General features: G+C 38.4%; 2 protein-coding genes across 4 annotated transcripts; one reads left to right on the forward strand and one right to left on the reverse strand.

The window, feature by feature from the left end:
* Positions 1 to 1811: 1811 nt before the first annotated feature.
* On the reverse strand, positions 1812 to 4918 carry LOC148716890 (C-1-tetrahydrofolate synthase, cytoplasmic-like). Of its 3 annotated transcripts, XR_015995564.1 has the most exons (7): positions 4807 to 4917; positions 4511 to 4552; positions 3800 to 3900; positions 3599 to 3693; positions 3130 to 3212; positions 2658 to 2765; positions 1866 to 1949 (listed from the first exon to the last, which is right to left on the reverse strand). XR_015995564.1 is itself a non-coding variant. In XM_088745755.1 (4 exons), exons 2-4 carry the CDS (start codon positions 3199 to 3201, stop codon positions 1860 to 1862), a joined length of 270 nt encoding a protein of 89 aa, XP_088601881.1. In that variant the 5' UTR covers positions 3202 to 3212; positions 3741 to 3879; the 3' UTR covers positions 1812 to 1859. The 3 variants fall into 3 exon arrangements, 2 of the variants coding, with proteins under 2 accessions (XP_088601881.1, XP_088601882.1); XM_088745755.1 differs by lacking the exons at positions 3599 to 3693; positions 4511 to 4552; positions 4807 to 4917 and having other exon boundaries at positions 1812 to 1949; positions 3741 to 3879; XM_088745756.1 differs by lacking the exons at positions 1866 to 1949; positions 2658 to 2765; positions 3130 to 3212 and having other exon boundaries at positions 3219 to 3693; positions 4807 to 4918.
* A 4704-nt stretch (positions 4919 to 9622) lies between these two features.
* Positions 9623 to 14497, forward strand: LOC148716891 (uncharacterized). Its single transcript, XM_088744644.1, has 4 exons — positions 9623 to 9736; positions 10364 to 10682; positions 10948 to 11181; positions 13908 to 14497. Exons 1-4 carry the CDS (start codon positions 9623 to 9625, stop codon positions 14243 to 14245), a joined length of 1005 nt encoding a protein of 334 aa, XP_088600770.1. The 3' UTR covers positions 14246 to 14497.
* The last annotated feature ends 5052 nt before the right edge of the window (positions 14498 to 19549 follow it).

Here is a 19549-nt window from a genome sequence, read left to right on the forward strand (position 1 = left end):
CAGCAATTGCTTGGTAGCTTAAAGCACAACAGGCACTTCTGAAGTTACACACTTACAATTGTTTGCCACCTTTGAGCCTCCTCTCTTGAAATTTCTGCTAGCAGCTTAATTTCTCAGCTACAACCCTGAATCATGCAATCTTTTGGGCAAACTTTCTTGGGCACTGCACTAGTGAGCAATGCAAACTTTCTTGCACAAACTAACATTGAGCTTTAATAACTGAGAGACACTAGATATGGTCAACAGGATGATGGGAATGAAAGGTTCTTGTCACAATTTAATAACTTAATAGGTGATATAAGATAATACAGCTACATGAAGTCTGCAGGGTTAATCAAGCATTCATTTCTCGGTCAGTGCTGTCATCTACTAAATCACAGGGCAACTTCCTTTTTTTTAAGGGGGGGAGGGTTTGAGGTCAGCAAATTAAACCAAACATTGTAAGCTGTAAATCTTAACAGTTCCCTTTCCTGTCAAGAAATCTGGTACATGGAGACCTAAAACAGCCCAAGCACCTCTTCTGTCACCGGGTCCAAGTCTATATCATAGAAGCAAGGTCTTGTGGGTAATCCTGGCATAGTGCTCATTTGCAGTGTTTATGAAAAAATGACAAAAATAATGTTTTTTTTGCTAAGCTGGAATGCTATATTAAAGGTAATTGGGTGTTTTTTTTTTGCTCATTATCTTCATAAGAAAACTGTCTACTTAGTTGGGGAAGGAAATTTCTGGTTCTGCCTCTCAATACTACAAAACAGAAACAAAACTTCCTGTAAATGCAGTAGCTTGAAATACAGGCTACTGGCTTTGTAATTGTCACGCAACACACACCCTGTGAGCATGTTGTGTGATGAGCCCAAATAGCAAGAGGGAAGGAAAGAAGGAAACCAAATACACAAAAAAATACATACAGTGCCAATAACCAATTGATACAGAAACCCTGCTCCAACACTTGCTCGAAAATCACGAATAGGAAGGACAGAATCTGCACAAAGGAAAACATTTATAAGAGATTCAATTATTGAAAGCATGCTAGGAAGTTGAAGTATGCTTTGTGAGCAGATTGCCTTCTTGATGGTGACAGTTTGTGATGTAGCTAGAAAAATCTGATGAAAACATTGACAAGGGTATGTACTATTTCAAAAATGAGTGTGAGGGTCTCATCAGGGTTTCCAAACACGAGGAAACTGATGAAAGCAGGCAACAGGCTGTACCAAACTCAAGGGTTTGATATTATATGAAACTCATGGATAGTGTCATTCCAGTGTTTCATCAGGGTTTCAAACCCCATGCATGTGATAAAAGTGGTGTGTCTTAATTAGTTGGATAATCACCCTATGAATAATTATATATAAGTGAGAATTATTTCTGGATAAAACTACAGGGGTTGTGTAAGGGTTTCCTTGCTGCACTCTTGATACACAGGTCCAGGTTTGAGCTCCAGCTGGGTTATTTGGTTGTGTTTTTTGGGTGAGACATGTGACTTTCACCATTCAGGAGTGTAAATTGAGTAACAGCACAACTAACTGGAAAACTTATCATACCCCTGTGGTAGCCTGTAAAGGAGAAGTGTTCAGTACAGCAAGAGTAACAATTGTTATGGTCACTTCCCTCTAATGGCCCGATAGGAGCAGACTATCTCTCTCTTCCTCCCCACCCCTCCACCCCTCTCCATCAATAGGGGAGGAAAAAGAGACATCTTGGATGGGTTACAAGAGGACAGATACTGGGAACAAAGCTGGCTGGGGATTAACCCTAACTCTAATCCTAACCTTAAGCATCTTAAGCAAATATCCCAAGGTAGGCTAACAGCCTTAAGCAGCCTGAAGTCAGGTATAACAGAGATGCGAGACATTTGGAATTTATACACCTTTGGGACATCCTTTTAACTCGGGTTCATGAGAGAGTGACAAGTGAGTCTTGGCCATGCATATTGGCAAGTCATTAAAGCCCTGTAAAAAAATAATATAATAATAATCAACCAAAGGACAACAAAGTTATCACCTGTGTACAATTTAGAAAAGGGGTTTCAGAAGGGACTCTGTCAATTAATTTAGAGAGCATTTTCCAAGATAGAAAGGCAGGATACAGTTAAAGTTGGTCAAGCAATCCACGTAACTCTTTTGCATCCTTGGTCATCCTCATTTTTTAAATCCATTCCCAGTTCTGTGATGTTTTTAACCCTTAAACTCCCAGATGATTAACATGTAACTTCTCCCTAAAATATCCATACATAATCCAGCAATCAGGTAATGAGAATACTTAAACTTATTACTAGGTTGATGAATCTTGATCTACGACCAAATTCTCTTAACTACCCATAGTTTATAAAGAAAATTGAGCAGCAACTATAGGAGAGAATCAAGAATCAGATCTTGGGAGTTTAAAGGCTAAAGTTTCATCCCCATTCAGTGTCAATTTTTTAAGACGAACTCAAAAAATTAACCCAAAACATCCAAAGATGCTCCTTTCCCCATTCAAAGAGCAAATTCTGGCAACATCAAGCTCCACCCAACAACCATTGGGGTTGCTCCATTTCAGGGAAAACATAATCAGGCTGCCTGTAGTTTCCATTCTCCTACGGAGAATTGGTAAGATACACTTACTTCCCAAAAATATATGCTGCATTTTCTGGAACAATAGACTAATCAAAATATTACCTGCTTTTTATAGCGTTCCACCTTCTTCTGAGCTTCACGCAACAACTCAATGTCATCTGCACCATAAATCTTCTGGGCAATTATTCTCATTTTATCTTCAATCGGCAACTACAGAATTACATAAATAAAGGTTACATTAATGAAGGCTACTTAGTTATTTACTTATCCTTACTTAAAATTACTTATGCACAAGGTAAAACCCCAACAGGATTGGACTCACTAGCAACATGTGGCTATCTACAGTAATAGACATGGTTTCAGGCCTTATCAAAGCCTTAATTTTCAACTAAGGATTAAATTTCTTTATGCAATTTTTTTTTAGTGGCAAGTTCACCAGTAAAGGGTCAGTTATATGCTGATTATTCACAGATTGATGATCATAGATATGTAATTAATGAATGCTCGTTTGGCAAACAATAACTGATTTTTAAAAGGGAAAATGGTGTAGCTGAAATCTGCATAGCTTACATACCTGCAAGTCATACAGGAACTTGAAGTCAACAGGTTCCTCGACTGCTCTAAGAACTGCATCAGCCAAACACATGGCACCCTTACCTACAGATCAACAGCTTCATTTAGCACAAAACACTTGTCAATTGGATGCATGAAAGCAAGCAAGCAAGAAAAATTTCCCAACATTCCCAGAAAAATGTTAAAATATTTTAATTCTCCCAACACATTTGACCAAATTAAAAATATATATCTAGAAATAACTCTAAATCTTTGACCCTAGAGATTGACTAGCATCTATACTTTCTCCTTGCAATATGATCCCTGAATCACTCATTAAGGTCACAAGAATAAAGGAAATGATCACCAACTGGAGAAGCTCTTGATTGTTAAGCAAATTCTCCTTGTCAGCACCTTAGGAAATGTATATTAAGTAACAGTATGGAGAATATGAATGAGGACATTAGGGTGCAAAGGGTTTATGTTGATACCTCCATCTGCTCAGTGAGTGCACCCTACAGCATCATAAGCTCCTGCCTCCTTGGCAAGCTGTATGACCAAGGAAATCTCTGCATCAGTGTCACTCCTGACAAAACAATCATGATTAAGTACAACTCTAAGAAGTCTGAAAACTTTAATGCCCCTGAAGACAGCAAAACTTGCTCTTGTACTGGGACCTTGACACTACTTACGGGAATCTGTTCACAGCCACAATTGCATGGACTCCAAAAAATCGTGCATTCTCAATTTGTTTGGCAAGGTTCACCATTCCACTCTTGACAAGATCAAAGTTCTGTTTAGAAAAAATGTGAAATTACAACATCAGCAAATCCTGCAATTATAATAGAAACTGCCAATGGCTAGAATAGAAATTTTGAAAGCTTGATACAAAGTCCCTCAACCTGAATCAGTTTAGTTCCTAAAAATCAAAACAGCTCTAATTTTAGCAGGGTGTGTTGTCTTATTCAACATTAGAGCAGTCTCAATTCAGAGCATGAGCAAGACTATTTGAGGAACAAAGGTCAAGAGTTAAGTAAGGCTAAGAGCTGACAAATTAAACCAATTACAACCTACATGTATCAGACAACTGCTACTCTGACAACATCCCACGGTGGAATTTCTCTTATTTAGGTCTTAACTAGAGCATGAGTGGAGAGGCACTCAGAACAGCCCTCTCTTTAAAATCTATCAACCCCTCTAAGAATGACCAACATCTATTTTCTCCTAACAGTAATACAGCTGAATCATTCATTGAGATCACAAGAATAAAGGGAATGATCACCAACCTAAAAAACTTTGATTGTTAAACAAATTCTCCTTGTTAGTATCAGAGGAAACATATAGAGAAGAGTATGGAGAAAATGGATACTGAGGTTAGGGTGTAATGAGTTAATAAGACATACCTCAGTGGTGTACTCAGAAGGGAGAGGTTTCCCTGCTACAACCTTTGGAATAAAGAGAAAAAAAAATCAAAGACAGTGCATGCAGTCAGTAACTGTTACAAAGAGAGAAAAACTGCAGTTTAAAGACTAATAAAAATATGACTGATTTGTAAGAGCATAGCTTATACTCTGACTTGACTAGCACTTCATTTGGGTCACAGAACAAGGTGCAACCCTAGAGTGGGAAAAGGGAAGCAAAAACTGATGAAGGGTAATCACAACTCTAACATTTCACTTTGCCTTAGGAATTCACTCACCTTTGGTCCTCCACCATGCATCTTCAGAGTTCTGACAGTTCCAACGATGATGGCGCAATGGGGAGTTAGACCTAGAATATATAAATTTCAAAATATTATTCGAACCTGTACGGGATTCGAACCCCGTACGTACAGTGGTTCGAATCCCGCACAGGCCTGATTTTTTTCAGGTCTGATTTTCGCTATTGCATAAATAGCGCTATCTACTGCGAAGAATCGTGCATCGTACGTATTTAATACCGCAGTTCAAAATATATGAACTTCATATGTTCATTTTATCTGATTTATCATCATGGGTTTATTACGAATCAACTTAACGGCCTGCTCCCAGTTGGCTTGTTAGCTCAATTGGTAGAGCGCTGCACTAGTATCGCAGAGGTCAGTCACAGGTTCGAATCCCGTACAGGCCTGATGTTATTCAGGTCTGATTTTCGCTATTCCATAAATAGCGTTATCTACCCTTGTAGAATCAGACACTATTTATTACCTATGTAAATGCTATGTGACTGCTCTATGTAAAAAGTAGGTACAGGGTATTAAAATTATATGTTTAAAGTGATAGAGAGGGTGCAATTCAAATTGTGTGTAATTGCTATGACTTTTGCTATACATTTTGATAAAAAATCCTATTTTTTTACTAGTCAAATGGAACCTTTACATAGTGTAGGTAAAAGCTATGTAATACACATTTGAGCAGGCTAGTGTAGAAAATTAAAGATAGCATCTACATAGGTTTGAAATGCCAATTCACATAGTATTTAAATAAGAGCAAGTTGAGGCTTAGACAACTGAAAATTAAACTTATAGCCTTTTAATAGAATTAAAATAGAGTAAACATAGGTTACCAATAGTCTTTTTAAGGTGAGTTAAATACAATTTATATAGCTTTTTACCTATGTAAATGCTATGTGGCTGCTCTATGTAAAAAGTAGGTACAGGGTATTAAAATTCTATGTTTAAAGTGACAGAGGGGGTGTTATTCAAATGGTGTGTACTGCGAAGGATCGTGCATCATACGTATTTAATACCGCAGTTCAAAATATATGAACTTCATATATTCATTGTATCTAATATTGATACATATGAGGCGCCAAAGTGGACAAAAACGCCGTTTAGCAATTTTCGTTCCAATTATATAAATATGTTCTAAACTCAAGATTTTTGTCCTCAGTTTACATATTAGATGCTAACTTAGTGAAATATTCATGCTCTTTTTCGCATTTATTTTCTAAACTCTTCAGTTGCATTCTAATTGCAAAGAAAATGCGTTACAAGTGCGGAAAAAATTATTCTAACTGAAATGTGTTTTAGATGTTCTAATGTTCTTATTATATTTTGAAGAAAAAAGTATGCTAATAATGTTCTTTTCATGCCAAGTTAGAAAAAAACTCTGCTCATAAGAATGAAAAATTATCCTATTCTCAGTCCGAAAATACATGGCAATTACAAAAAAAAAACATGGCAATTGCTATCATCTCATATCCAAGGCGCGCTCATGGAATAATTGTTAACTATTCTTAAAGTCGTTTTTGTTTTCAACCTATCGTAACTGTGCAATCTGTAATGTATAGTCCACACTACAAGTTTTTAAAGATGATCGCATCTGTTTTTCATCTTTTTCAAATCGTCCGCTATGTATTTATACAGTGAATAACTTCAGTTTTCGTGAGTAAGTCATTTTTTCACGAAATTAAACGGAAATGATTCCGTAATGACGTCATAGTAACAAAACTGTGATATTTTGATTTAATCTCACTCGTGGTCACTCGTAAGTACTTTCAGACCCTATCATTCAAATTAAAGAGAAAGCTTTCCCCGAAACACTCTTATTTCTAAAAGTAATTAACAGGCTTCCGAGCAAATTTTGAAACATTTTTTTGATAAGTAACTGTCACGATATGTCACCTGTCAATTGAAGAGGAAAGAAGCATACGCTTTTGAAGAAACAGCAGTACTGGTATGACAAACACACACGAGTTAAATGATCATGCGACGACTTTCTCGTAAATAGAAAAACAGTTAGAGATCTTACGGAAAGCATTTTTTATTTCCAACGACGATCAATCTTCGAAGATTTACCTCTGTTCCGTTTTAAAATGTCACGGGAAGTCAAATTGTAAGTGAATGCAAATATGTGTTTTGGAGTTGTCAGTTTGCTTGTTTTTGGGTTTTCTGTAATGGCGTGTGGAAATCGGTTTTTCTTCCACCGAAAAGCTGAAGTCAATGAGACTCTCTCTACCTAGACACAAGGAGATTTAATGCGACTTTTATTCATCAAATACCTGCGTTTCTGCCGTGAAATTTACGACAAAAGTGTATTTTAGGATTTTGAACTGGTGCTGAGTAAAATTCTTTCTTAGCCTAAACTACTAAATTCGTTTGTATCTGGCGCATGTGAAACCCATTTGTAGCTAAGGGTCAAACAGGGATTGTCACTCACTAAAATGGCTCGCCATTAAGTCTTGTGATCGCCTTCGTATGAAATTGTTTTTTATGTTGTTGTTGTTGTTAAGTCCGCGTTTTGCTAGTCCACGTTTTACTAGCCCACGTTTTACTAGTCCGTATTTTACTAGTCCACATTTCACTACTCCACGTTTTACTAGTCGGCGTTTTACTAGTCCGCGTTTTACTAGTCAGCGTTTTACTAGTCCGCGTTTTACTAGTGCGCGTTTTACTATTCCTCGTTTTACTAGTCCTCGTTTTACTAGTCCACGTTTTACTAGTCTAGTCCAGTCAAGTCCAGTCCTCGAAATATCATATTCCATTTAACTCGTGTGTGTTTGTCACACTAGTACATGTACTGTCGTTTATTCAAACGCGTACGCGTTTTTTATTCTTCAATTGACAGGTGTCACATGGTGACAGTTACTTGTCAAGAAATGTTTCAAAGTTTGCCCGGAAGCCTTTTCAGTTACATTTACTAATTTAAAATATTTCGGTGAAAGCTTTCTCTTTAGTTAACGTCTGTATTCTTTATCATTCACTCGCTAACAAATTGTTAAGGTTATGGAGGATTTTCTCGTAATTAAACTCGTAATTGTAGCCCTAAATCATTCGGGTTCTTTTGGAAATTATTTTGTTATGTGTTCAATAGAAAAATCCTATCGAAAAAAATAAAAATGTTATTGACCAGCATAGGTCGGTCCGTATTGGGAAAAACTGTGCCCTCTGTCTTGAGTACCGCCCTCCGCCTACGGCCTCGGGCGGTATCCAAGACCTCGGGCACAGTTTTTCCCAATACGGACCTCCCGTCTGGTGAATAACATCTATATCCAGCGGATACGTGTTTACAAGACATACGATGCTATCCAGTGGATAGCATTATCCAGCCTTTGCACAATCAGCCCCTGGATGTGAAGAAGTTATCTGTATTATTGCACTAAAATGATGGATTTGGACAAATTTACACCACACGGTAATTCTAGTAAACTTGCCCCGGAGACAAATTTTCTCAATACTGATCACCTTACGGTAAAACTTCGAAAACTTGTTTTCATCAAAAGATTGTAAAAGTCACATCAAATTTTCAATTTTTTTTCTTCAATACAAGTTATCCTCTCAGAATTTTCGAACATATGCTACTGTTGGAGAAATGAGGGCCGGTTATTTTACCAAAGTTTAGCAGTTGTCTTACAAAACCGCGTTCTAAACTGTCCTCAATTTAGGGAGGGGGACATGTGGGGGGGGGGGGCCTGAACACCGCAACACCGCAACACCGCAAAGAAAAATTAACTAACACCGCATGACCGCAAGAAAAGACCACGGAACACCGTCACCGCAACTATTTTTAGCTACATAATTTTAACGTCTTTAATTGACGTAATACTTTTATACCTATACAATTATCCACAAAATAAGTACATCAAAACGTATATTTCTCAGTGCATGCTTACGTGTCGATACTGTTAACGTTGATACCCGTAAATCAGTTTTCCTGTACTTAACGGGAGAGCTCGTTTGTATGAAAGTCCGTGAACATGACTCAGAAGTCGACCCGAAAAGCTGCTAGGGATAAAACAACATTTTCAGAGCGTTGAGCGTTCTCTTAGTAGTTAATATTGTCACATAAATAAACTTTGCCGTTCAGTTTATTTGATCTGCAGAGTATTTTGAAAGATTAATATTGCTTTAAAGTTATATTACTACATCTAGACAGGAAGAAGCCGAAAAAAATTTCACTGTATAAGCCGATTATTGAATCGTATAGTTCTTCCAAAGCGTGACCTTGTGCCCAGCAGAAAGGTTGTGAAGCTCCCAATTTCTCCTTGAAGGTAGTTTCCACTTTCGTCACTGGCTCCTATATCATCCTCATCGCTGCTTCCATCGTATTCAGGCTCACTTCCGCTTTCCTCTATGACTTGTTCTTCGGTTTGAGAGTCTTCTCCAGGTCCTTCACTTTCTTGTCCATCTTCCTCATCTTGGTCAGCTTCTTCCAATTTAATATTTATGGGTTGGTCAGACCTGATGCAGTGTCTCTGATAGATGTACTCGGGTAGAGTACCATGCTTTGCCATCGTCGTCTCTTGGCGCACTGTTCGCTGTCGTACTGCAGCTCCATAAGCCGAAGACCAGTCCCGCATAATGTCGCAGTTTGGTTTCGACAACTTCATAAGGTGATGCAAAGTTTGACTTAATCTTTTCAAAGTATATCACTTTATATTCTCTCAGCTTTAATTTATTGAAATACGGTGTACCATGTAAATATAAGAACGTCCTAAGAACGTTTTCAGCCTCAAATCGTAAAAAGATAGCTCCAGCTCTAAAAATTTGACATTCTTATGCATAATAAAAGAGTGTATCACGAAGGTAAACCAACATGGCAGCTCCATATCTGGGCCCTCCCTGGAGGTACATCCTGGGGAATTATTCCACGCACTCCTTCAGGACTCTTAAACTTGGACCAGATCAATTCCGAGGAAAAATGAAAAGTGTGGGCTTAAAAGGCTAAAAATAAAAATAGGTTCGACTTCCCTGATCTCCTACCAGTTTAAATGCGACAGCTGATAAATTAAAATAACTCCCTAAGCCATTCGGTTTTGAAAGCTGATGCCATTTCTCAACTTACTAATTTGTTTGTTTGTTTCTTTGTTTTGTTTTGTCTTTTTTTCATTTTTCAAATAAACGAGGGTGGACTTCGTCATGAAACACCCTCGTGAATTATTGATTACGTTATGACCCTACTTCAGAACTATTCAGCTCGTTAAGACTTCCCACTATCAGTTTCCCGTCACACGAAAAGGAGTGATTCAGGATCTACTTTGCCTAGCCAGATCCTAGCATGGTCAATTGAATTCAGTGTACATGAGGAAGCTTCGTTTGGTAGCAATCATTCTCATATGTGCACGCTGGTTCTGTACAGGGCCTAACTTTGTCGAATCTCGCTAGAAAAGCGTGTTTTCAAAAACGGAAAGTTTTGACGCACAATAACGGTGAATGACGTCAGGCTGCTCTCGACAGACAGGCGGGCATCACCAGATGAATTGGCGCCAAACGATCTTTAATTTCTAAATAAAGAAGACGAAAAGAAAAACGGAAAACGAAAAGTTAACCGCAACAGGCCTGTAAACCGTGTCCAGCCGGTTTTTATTGCCCTCCAGAGGCAACTGGTCCCGTTCAATGTCCAATAGGGACATACCAGCCAAACATTAACCAGACATCTAAATATGTCTGTAAACAATGTACAGCCGGTTTTTATTGCCCACCAGGAAGAAGTGGTCCTATTCGATGTCCTCAAGGAACGTACCAGCCAAACATTAGCCAGACATCTGAAGAGGCGTGTAAACCTTGTCCTTTCTTTACTAACTCATCAAAGAATTTAGGCCGTGTTCGACCAATTTTAGATGAAGCCGACTGTCCGGGAGAAGATCCAAGTAAAGGTACTGGCTCCACAAATTAATGTTAGAGAGAAGAATTTGCCCCACTTGCTTTTCTGAGTCTGTTTCAAAAAAGGAATCCGTAACCTCCTCAAACATTCAGATAAACAACTGAGACTATAACCTCTGCATGTTTGTGCCTCGGTCTTTTTTATTGGCCTTTGAACCATAATTGTATCTCGTGATTTGAATTTCATATATATTTCTATATTTTTTTTTTTACATGTGTAATTTAAATTATTCATTTCCTTTTCCATCTTTTGACCAGAGATTACAGCATCAACAGATGTCACCAAGATTGCCATAGGAACGGCTATTGGTGTGGTTATCATCTTAGTCTTAGTTTTTCCATTGTTATTTATCGCAAAAAAGAAGCGTTTGCTGTGGTTCTCTTCCTTGGAACAAAGACATGATCCAGAGTGTTACACGTGCCAGCTAATATTAAATGGAGATACAGAAAATGCTGAAGGTGCTGAGGTTTTGAAAACGTTGCCAGAAATAGGTATTTAATCAGTTAATTTTATTTTGCAATGTTTAACTTAATTACAATAAATTATCTTACTCATATCCAGTTGGCCCCGGTTATTCAAAGAGTGTATAGCGGCGCTCGTCCACCGCTAGCTGGACCACACAAAATCCACTGATAACAACGTACCGCACCAAATTTCTTTGGAAACGCCTCCTTCTTTATTATTGTATTATACCGTGAAACTAAAAATTGATTTAAGAAATTAGGGACATGGAAATAGAGAAATGCTTCAGGTAAATCAAACTTACATTATTGCCGGATCTGGCAAGAGTTGATATCGATTGAACTTTCCCTTCCTTTCCTTAACTAATTTCTTTCCTTACGAGCACGAGTGCTTGCCAAAAACTGATCAAAAGGGCCTTTTATCAAACAAGAGCGCGTGACGAGCCACCTAGTGTGACTTAAAGATTATTAACCAAATCAAACAATGAACAGAAACTCGTACTGTACGGTGCTGCACAAATCTGGTTAGGTGGAAAATGAGAAGTGTGAAAGTGAGGAGTGTGGAAACTGAGGTGTGTGGAAAATGAGGAGTGTGGAAAATGAGGGGTGTGGAAAATGTGGAGTGTGGAAAATGTGGAGTGTGGAAAATGTGGAGTGTGGAAAATGTGGAGTGTGGAAAATGTGTAGTGTGGAAAATGAGGAGTGTGGAAAATGAGGAGTGTGGAAAATGAAGAGTGTGGAAAATGAAGAGTGTGGAAAATGAGGAGTGTGGAAAATGAGGAGTGTGGAAAATGAGGAGTGTGGAAAATGAGGAGTGTGGAAAATGCGGAGTGTGGAAAGTGCGGAGTGTGGAAAATGTAGAGTGTGAAAAACGTAGAGTGTGTAAAATGAGGAGTGTGGAAAACGAGGAGTGTGGAAAATATGGAGTGTGGAAAATGTGGAGTGTGGAAAAATGTGTAATTTTATAAGAGAACTAGTGGGCAGCACACAGCAACTTGTCTTATAGTATTTGGTTTCCGGTTTCAACTTCATCAGGATAAAATACATAGGAACTTACTTTATACTACACCTTATCAGAATATGTCACGTTCCAAGTTTGGGTGTGAACAACAAAACACCCACAAGAATAACCACAGGATATGATTAAAATCCTGTGCTAGAAGGTGCTTTTGGGGCTTCACGGTTTTAACGTTAAAAACAAAAAGGTAAATGGTAAACAAAAGAATCAAACGAGTGAAACGTTACTCTCAGTATGTTGTAGCTGAAGCATAGCATTTTTTCACTTTTTTCGAGTGTGAAAAACGCGGAGTGTAGAGTGTATATAAAATAAAAGGACATAAAAATATATACATGCATAAAAAATTATCTTACCAGGGTAATACTGTTATTGTCTGCAAGCAAAATATCAACCTCGCGCTGATGTTGTTTTCTTTGGCTAGTTAGCCGTGAATATTATGAATTGACAGAAAGCGTCTGGAAAATATTTTTGGTCACGTTCGAAAAGGTGTTAGCGTTAACACCTAAATGGTGCAAATCTTGCAAAATACGTTACTTGTAAGCCATGGGTAGATTCAATTGAATTTGTATATTCACAGGTGAGTACAAGTTCGCTTTGATCTCCACGTGGTCCACACTGTCCACGTGTTTTCGCGTTGATTTTTTTATTACCCATTTTATACGGTGCTCTTTACATAGCTACAAAATAAAATGCAATGATCCATCTCTTTCTTAAAGAGCATGGACTGCTTGTTGTTATTGACTGTAATGTTTCACTCGTTTGATTGTTCGATTCTTTTGTTTACCTTTTTGCGTTCTTTTAAACTTGAAAAAGTAATTTACGGTTTAGTAGTGAAAACGCAATGATGCATCACCTTCAAGGAAATGGAGTGCTTGTTACTGTTGTTCATATCGTTGAAACCTACTCCTTACCCCACCCCCACACTCCGCATTTTCCACACTCTATATTTTCCACACTCCATATTTTCCACACTCCTCGTTTTCCACACTCCTCGTTTTCCACACTCCTCGTTTTCCACACTCCTCATTTTCCACACTCTACGTTTTTCACACTCTACATTTTCCACACTCCACACTTTCCGCACTTTCCACACTCCCCATTTTCCACCTAACCCATAAATCTCTATCCGGTGGATAGCCTGGTGAGTTTTACTCTCTCTTATCCGCTGGATAGCGTTATCCGTGCCCTTAATTTATACAAATGTACCCTGATGATTTAGCATCTGAAGAAAATACTAATTAAAAAATGCTATTTAGTATGTTATGTAACCCCAGCTCCCTTTCAGGTATTTACACGCTGAGTTAAATTTTAAAAAGTAGAGATTACGTTGTTAATGGTGGTCATTTAGTTCTTTAGTATCCAATCGCTATGTAAACCTCCCCTCCCCTCCCCTCCCTTTCCTTTTCAGTCACTGACATTTGATCAGCATGCTTTTTTTCGTGAATTCAGCCATCCGTGCAAATTTGTCCCCCTTAATTTCAGTTTGTTAACTAGAATCTTATTCATTTTGCCTCACTGCATTTTTGTCACATCCTTACCTGGGTTGTTGCTTTGTTAAGTTTTTTTTTTTCCATGTTTACTTATTTTTTCATTCTGTATTTTCCTTTATATTAGTGAGATATTCACTTCTTCCTTTGTGAGTGCATCAAAATGAATTTAAAAAGCTGTGGTTTAAGTATGTGTTGTGCATCTATCAAAAACGTGGTTGGAACATGACACATGGTTTGACTTTTCTCAGATTATGAAGCAAAGCATGATGTGTTTATATGCTACTGTTACAAAGATGTTGACTGGGCGAAAGAACTTCTTGCTGAGCTCGAAAAACGAGGATTCAAGTGTTGTATTGACTTTAAGAACTTCACTGTTGGAGAAACAATAGTGCAAAACATTGCTGAAGCAATTTGCTTCAGTAAAAAAACAATTGCAGTACTTTCTCCAGACTTCATTAAGAGTGATTGGTGTAAAGATGAGCTACACAAGGCGCTTTCCAAGGTACGATATCATCAGGTTGTACCAGTTATGTACAAGCACTGTGAAATACCCTTTGCTCTTCGAGACACAACCTACCTGGATTGAGAAAACTGTAATGTGAAACCCTACTTCTGGGAACAGCTTGAAAAGGCTTTAAGGAAGCCAAATGGCGAGGCTTACCTAAGCAGACGACTTCAAAACGGAAATCAAACCTCGGAAGTCTCTGCCCGTGTATAGACCATGGCAGAGCCAGGTGGACACAAGTAGGACTTTTTTGTACATAGCATATGTTATGCAACTTGAACTAGCTATAGTGTCGTGTACTAACTTACAAAGTTTAAATTGTTGCTTAAATCATTTGGTCTGCGTATAAATAGGATTTTGCACCTTCTCCCTTGTTCAACAGAGAAGTAGAGGCAGGTTTCCCTAGTCAATAATTTCTTTAGAGATTAAGGTTTACAAGACCCCTTTTGAGAAATAGGCTTCATTGGAAGGGAGCTTTCTTGGAGTTCATGCGCATTGCTTGAAGAAATATTTAGTAATTTTTGAGAGTCCCCTATGCTGGAAACTGAAAAAAATTTCTTGATCACTGACAAGAAACTGCTCAATGAGTCGATGGCTTTTACGGCTAACGGTGAAAAATATCTTGGCCATTCTTCGGCTAACGGTTAATTTTCTTTCTATTACGTTACAGTTAACCAAATGTCAAAAACTAGCTCAAAGTATTTTTAGGAGGGCATTGGGGTCTCTTAGAAACCGCAAAACCGCAAAAAAATTCGATCAAAACCGAAAACCGCATGTAAAACCGTCTAAACCGATAAATTTGCACATCTCAGTTGTCAAAATCCTAATCGATATGAAACTGTGGTTACAAGTGGAGCAACATCGGTGTCGCGGCTATTCGAGATCAGCAGGGGCGTATAACTGCTGCTCAAATCGAAGAGAAACCGGAAGCCCAATATGAAAAATCGAAAAAGCACATCAGATACCAAATCTAAGTACCCGTCAAAATTTTTGACGAAAACCGAAAACCAAATGCTGAAAACGGAAAATCCACAGAACGCAACGAACAACAAAACCGAAAAACCGACGTCTTTTGGCACAGAAACCAAAAACTCGATCTAAAAAAGGCCAAAACCGGAAACCCCAATGCCACCTTCTTGAAAAGTTAATTTGATCAATTGTTTTGTTCTAAAACAGATTTGCTCGCTCGCTTTTACCATTAGAGTCGAGCAACGACGTAGTTCCAAGGTGTTGTTGTGTTGATAGAGAGAAATTCTCTGTTTTTCTACTTTGGCCACACGACAAGACAAATAACAGTCGGAGATTTTGACACTTTTAAAATGATCGATTGCAGATGGAAAAAATTGTTATCATCATGATGGTAATTTTTTTTACGACTAGCGGTTGATATTTTTCAATTTTTCGCTCCACGGCTGGATTTTATTTGCTGCTTTATGGCAACGGTTAAACCCATTGAGACCCTCTGGAACGAGTAGCCGGAAAACACAAACAGATTTCCGGTTATTTTTCTTGCGCAAAAATAATTAACAAGAGAAAGGTAGAAATAATGGCGCGCAAGCTGGAATCTATCTGTTCTTTGTCATTACACTTCAATCTTGCCCAGTTCATTCTTGAAAACCGTAATATTGTTTCTTCTTCCTTCAAAATTCAATGTGCATGGCGCTTGCATCCCTTCTCCGTCACCCCGGTTCACAGCCTTTCCAGTAACTACTGCAAAATATTTTTGATCGAGTGTTTCTAGTCTTTTTGCTCAAAACCCCTATAACTTCAAACCCCGATAACTCGAAGTAAATTCAATTCCCCTTGGCAATTTGAGTTACCGGGGTTCAACTGTATCCGTATCATAACGGTAAATATTGTATGAATTTGGAGCCCGCGAACACAGACAGATTTCCGGTTTTGGTTTTTTTTTTTTTGTTAAAAAAAACTCGCTGTTGCCCTTTAACCGAAGAGTTTCTTTCAGTATGACTGACATTGATTCCACTAATGATTTTAGCCTCAAAATTGTTGTATTTCAACCAGTTTTAGTGTCAGCGGAAGTCCTCCGAAGAGGCTAAGGCGCCAACCTTATCACGAACCTGGGCGGGGAACTATTAAATCTGCCGGAGATTAACTTTTGATTGCTTTGATTATAGTAATGTACAGTATCTTTTTTCTGAACTCTTTGTCGCAATCTGTATTCAGTTCGAAACCGTTTATCGACTTCTGCAGATCGATTAATCAAGCTGTAAAATTACGATTAGAATCGCGTAATTGAATAAACTCTCGCATTCGATTGGTTAACGAAGCGGGGTATTTTTAACGAGCGTGAAATTGCGAGTTGAAAACAAAGCTAGTGATAATAAATGTTTCGCATCTGAGCGCGAACTCAGGATAAAAACAAACAATTTACGTTACGTTCTGATTTATACAGTAATTTAGAGATGTATTGTCTTTTTTTTCACTCGGCTTCTCTATACTGTAATCAAATTTGATTACAGTCAAACTAAGTGAAGCGTACCCCTCAAGATTGCATTAATGAATTGATCATTTGGATATTGAACCCGCCAGTCGTTTCAAGAATGCAATAATGAATTGATTATTTGATTATTGAACCCGCTAGCCGTTTCACGAATGCAATAATGGATTGATTATTTAAATATTGAACCCGATAGCCGTGTCCGTTTTGAAAAGGCGCGAATCATTGTTCAAATCAGAAGTCCATTTCTGATGGGATTATGCGAACACGTGATGATGAAACGGAACCGTTTCATGGCGTCAGACGATGGCGTGAAAGGTGAGTTCGAGTGTTGTGTAGAACTTCTTGTAAATTAAATGTTGTAAATGGAATGTTATCGACAGCTTTTTTCGCCTATTTACATCTTGACGAACTTGTAGAAATTCTTGTGTGCATTCATGGTCGAAGAAAATAGTTTACGGGCGAAGCCATCGCAAGACTTTTATTTCGTAAATATTTGCGATCGACTGTTTTCGCAGTGTTTTTACAGTGCAGTTTGTTCATTTTCAGGATTCCTCGTCGAATAGAACAATCTTATTGGTCTAATCAGAAATGGACTTCTGATTTCAACAATGATCCGCGCCTTTTCAAAACGGATACGGCTATCGGGTTCAATATTCAAATAATCAATCCATTATTGCATTCGTGAAACGGCTAGCGGGTTCAATAATCAAATAATCAATTCATTATTGCATTCTTGAAACAACTGGCGGGTTCAATATCCAAATGATCAATTCATTAATGTAATCTTGAGGGGTACGCTTCACTTAGTTTGACTGTAAAATGTACACTGCATGTAAAGAAAATCATTTAACACCGTTTTTTCCCTTATTTCCGGTCATTTTTTCTCAAATCCCGATAACTCGAACTCCTGATAACTCGAACCTTTTTCAGTTTCCCTTGAAGGCTCGAGTTTCGGGAGTCCACTGTAAATCACAGAGGATAAAATTGAAACTGAAAATAATGACCCGGGGGTTTGAAAACTCACTTCGATTAAACGGAATCTTCAAGTTATCTGTGTTTCAAGAACTAGAAATCAATGGAATCGATGCTCTGTTTTGGGAGAAAGAAAATAGCCGACACTTACATTACAACTTTTAAAAATATTTTGGAAGATGGGATAGAAATAAGTCTAAATACTTGATTTCGGTTGTTCAGAGGTTGAAAGCGCTATCGACCGAATACATCTTTATCCAGCGGATACGTGTTTACAAGACATACGACGCTATCCAGTGGATAGCATTATCCAGCCTTTGAACAATCAGCCCTTGGATGTGAAAGCAGTTATCTGTATTAAAGGCTGATAGTTTCTAAAGAAAAGTTATCTGTATTATTGCGCTAAAATTATGGATTCGGACAAATTTACACCACACGGTAATTCTAGTAAACTTGCCCCGGAGACAAATTCTCGCAATACTGATCACCTTACGGTAAAACTTCGAAAACTTGTTTTCGTCAAACTAAAAGTCACATCAAATGTTCAATTTTTTGTTCTTCAATACAAGTGATCTCTCAGAACTTTCGAACATATGTTACTGTTGGAGAAATGAGGGCCGGTTATTTTATCAAAGTTTAGCAGTTGTCTTACAAAACCGCGTTCTAAACTGTCCTCAATTTAGGCGAACCTTTCATCTGAAAGTTTATATTTGTGAACAGTGTCAAGAGGGCCGAAAACTAACAGGTGGAAGGACATTTATTTTGTCACATCAACCCTCTTATCGAGAATACCTGAGGCCCAATGCGGTCGACAAACCGCGGTTTGGGTTAGACCTACCCTGCTGGCAGAGGCGTTTATTTGTTAACTTCCCCTGCGGTCCACCTAAAAATAAAGTCCTCTGCGCTCGGCCTGTTAAATCTTCTTCGAGCATGCGCGGCCTGTTGCTTAGAAACAAATTAGTTCTCGGTAGTACTCGGCCAACTATATAGCTAAATAGGATGCGTGCGCCTAAAAACGTGTTTAAAACAGGTTCTGACCGGTTTTGCAAATTGGATTATCCACAAACTTGGATAATTCCCGGGCGCATGCTCGAAGAAGATTTAACAGGCCGAGCGCAGAGGACTTTATCTTTACGTGAACCGTAGGGGAAGTTAACAAATAAACGCCTCTGCCAGCAGGGTAGGTTAGACCTCGTTTAAATAACCGACCCTGAAACTTCTAATTTATCCTGTTTCTGGAAATTGGCAAGCTGAGGCGAATCTCTACCTGTTTTCTTCGTACTTTGTTATGCTTCTGACCATATTTTGCCAAAAGCTCGTGGAAAAGTAAAGGAAAGTATGGATGTTCTCCACTTATGTGAAAACTGTGAAAAAGTGTGCAGTGACAGGAACTCCCATCTCAACTCAACGGAAGTGGGCGTCACATTCAAAACAACCGTTAGGCCATATTGCTCGAGCGTGAAGTCAAGTAGTCTTGGTATTACTGGATAATGGCTAAGTGTTTTTTATTTTTCTCCCTTTATTCATCACCAAAGAATCTTAATTGAATACGAAAAAATCGCCAAGCTGCGTACAGCTTACGGCCCACTCTAACGACTAGCGCCGGAAAGAGTTGGTGGGCGATAAATGGCGATTGCGGATGCTGACTATGCAGCTTAACCTCCGCCATTTTTCGCTCTCGTGATCGTTTTTTCGCCCGCCGCTGTCTCAGTGAAACTCAACTCTTTTAAGAGTTCATACTCTTGAACGCACTCTTTTTATTGATTCCCCGATGATAGCGTCGGGAGGTCGCCGAAACGTCGGAACATTACAACGTTAGTTATTACTTGCTGGAGTATTTTCTTATGCACCTATTTTTCTATTGTTTTTCTAGAATTAGTCAAATTTCACCCGAGGATTGCGAGGGATTGCGCTTCCTATCAGAGTTTTCGATTGACAACTATCGATTTATA

The sequence above is a fragment of the Stylophora pistillata genome, chromosome 14 (assembly GCF_964205215.1).
Source record: "Stylophora pistillata chromosome 14, jaStyPist1.2, whole genome shotgun sequence".
Taxonomy (NCBI): Eukaryota; Metazoa; Cnidaria; class Anthozoa; order Scleractinia; family Pocilloporidae; genus Stylophora; species Stylophora pistillata.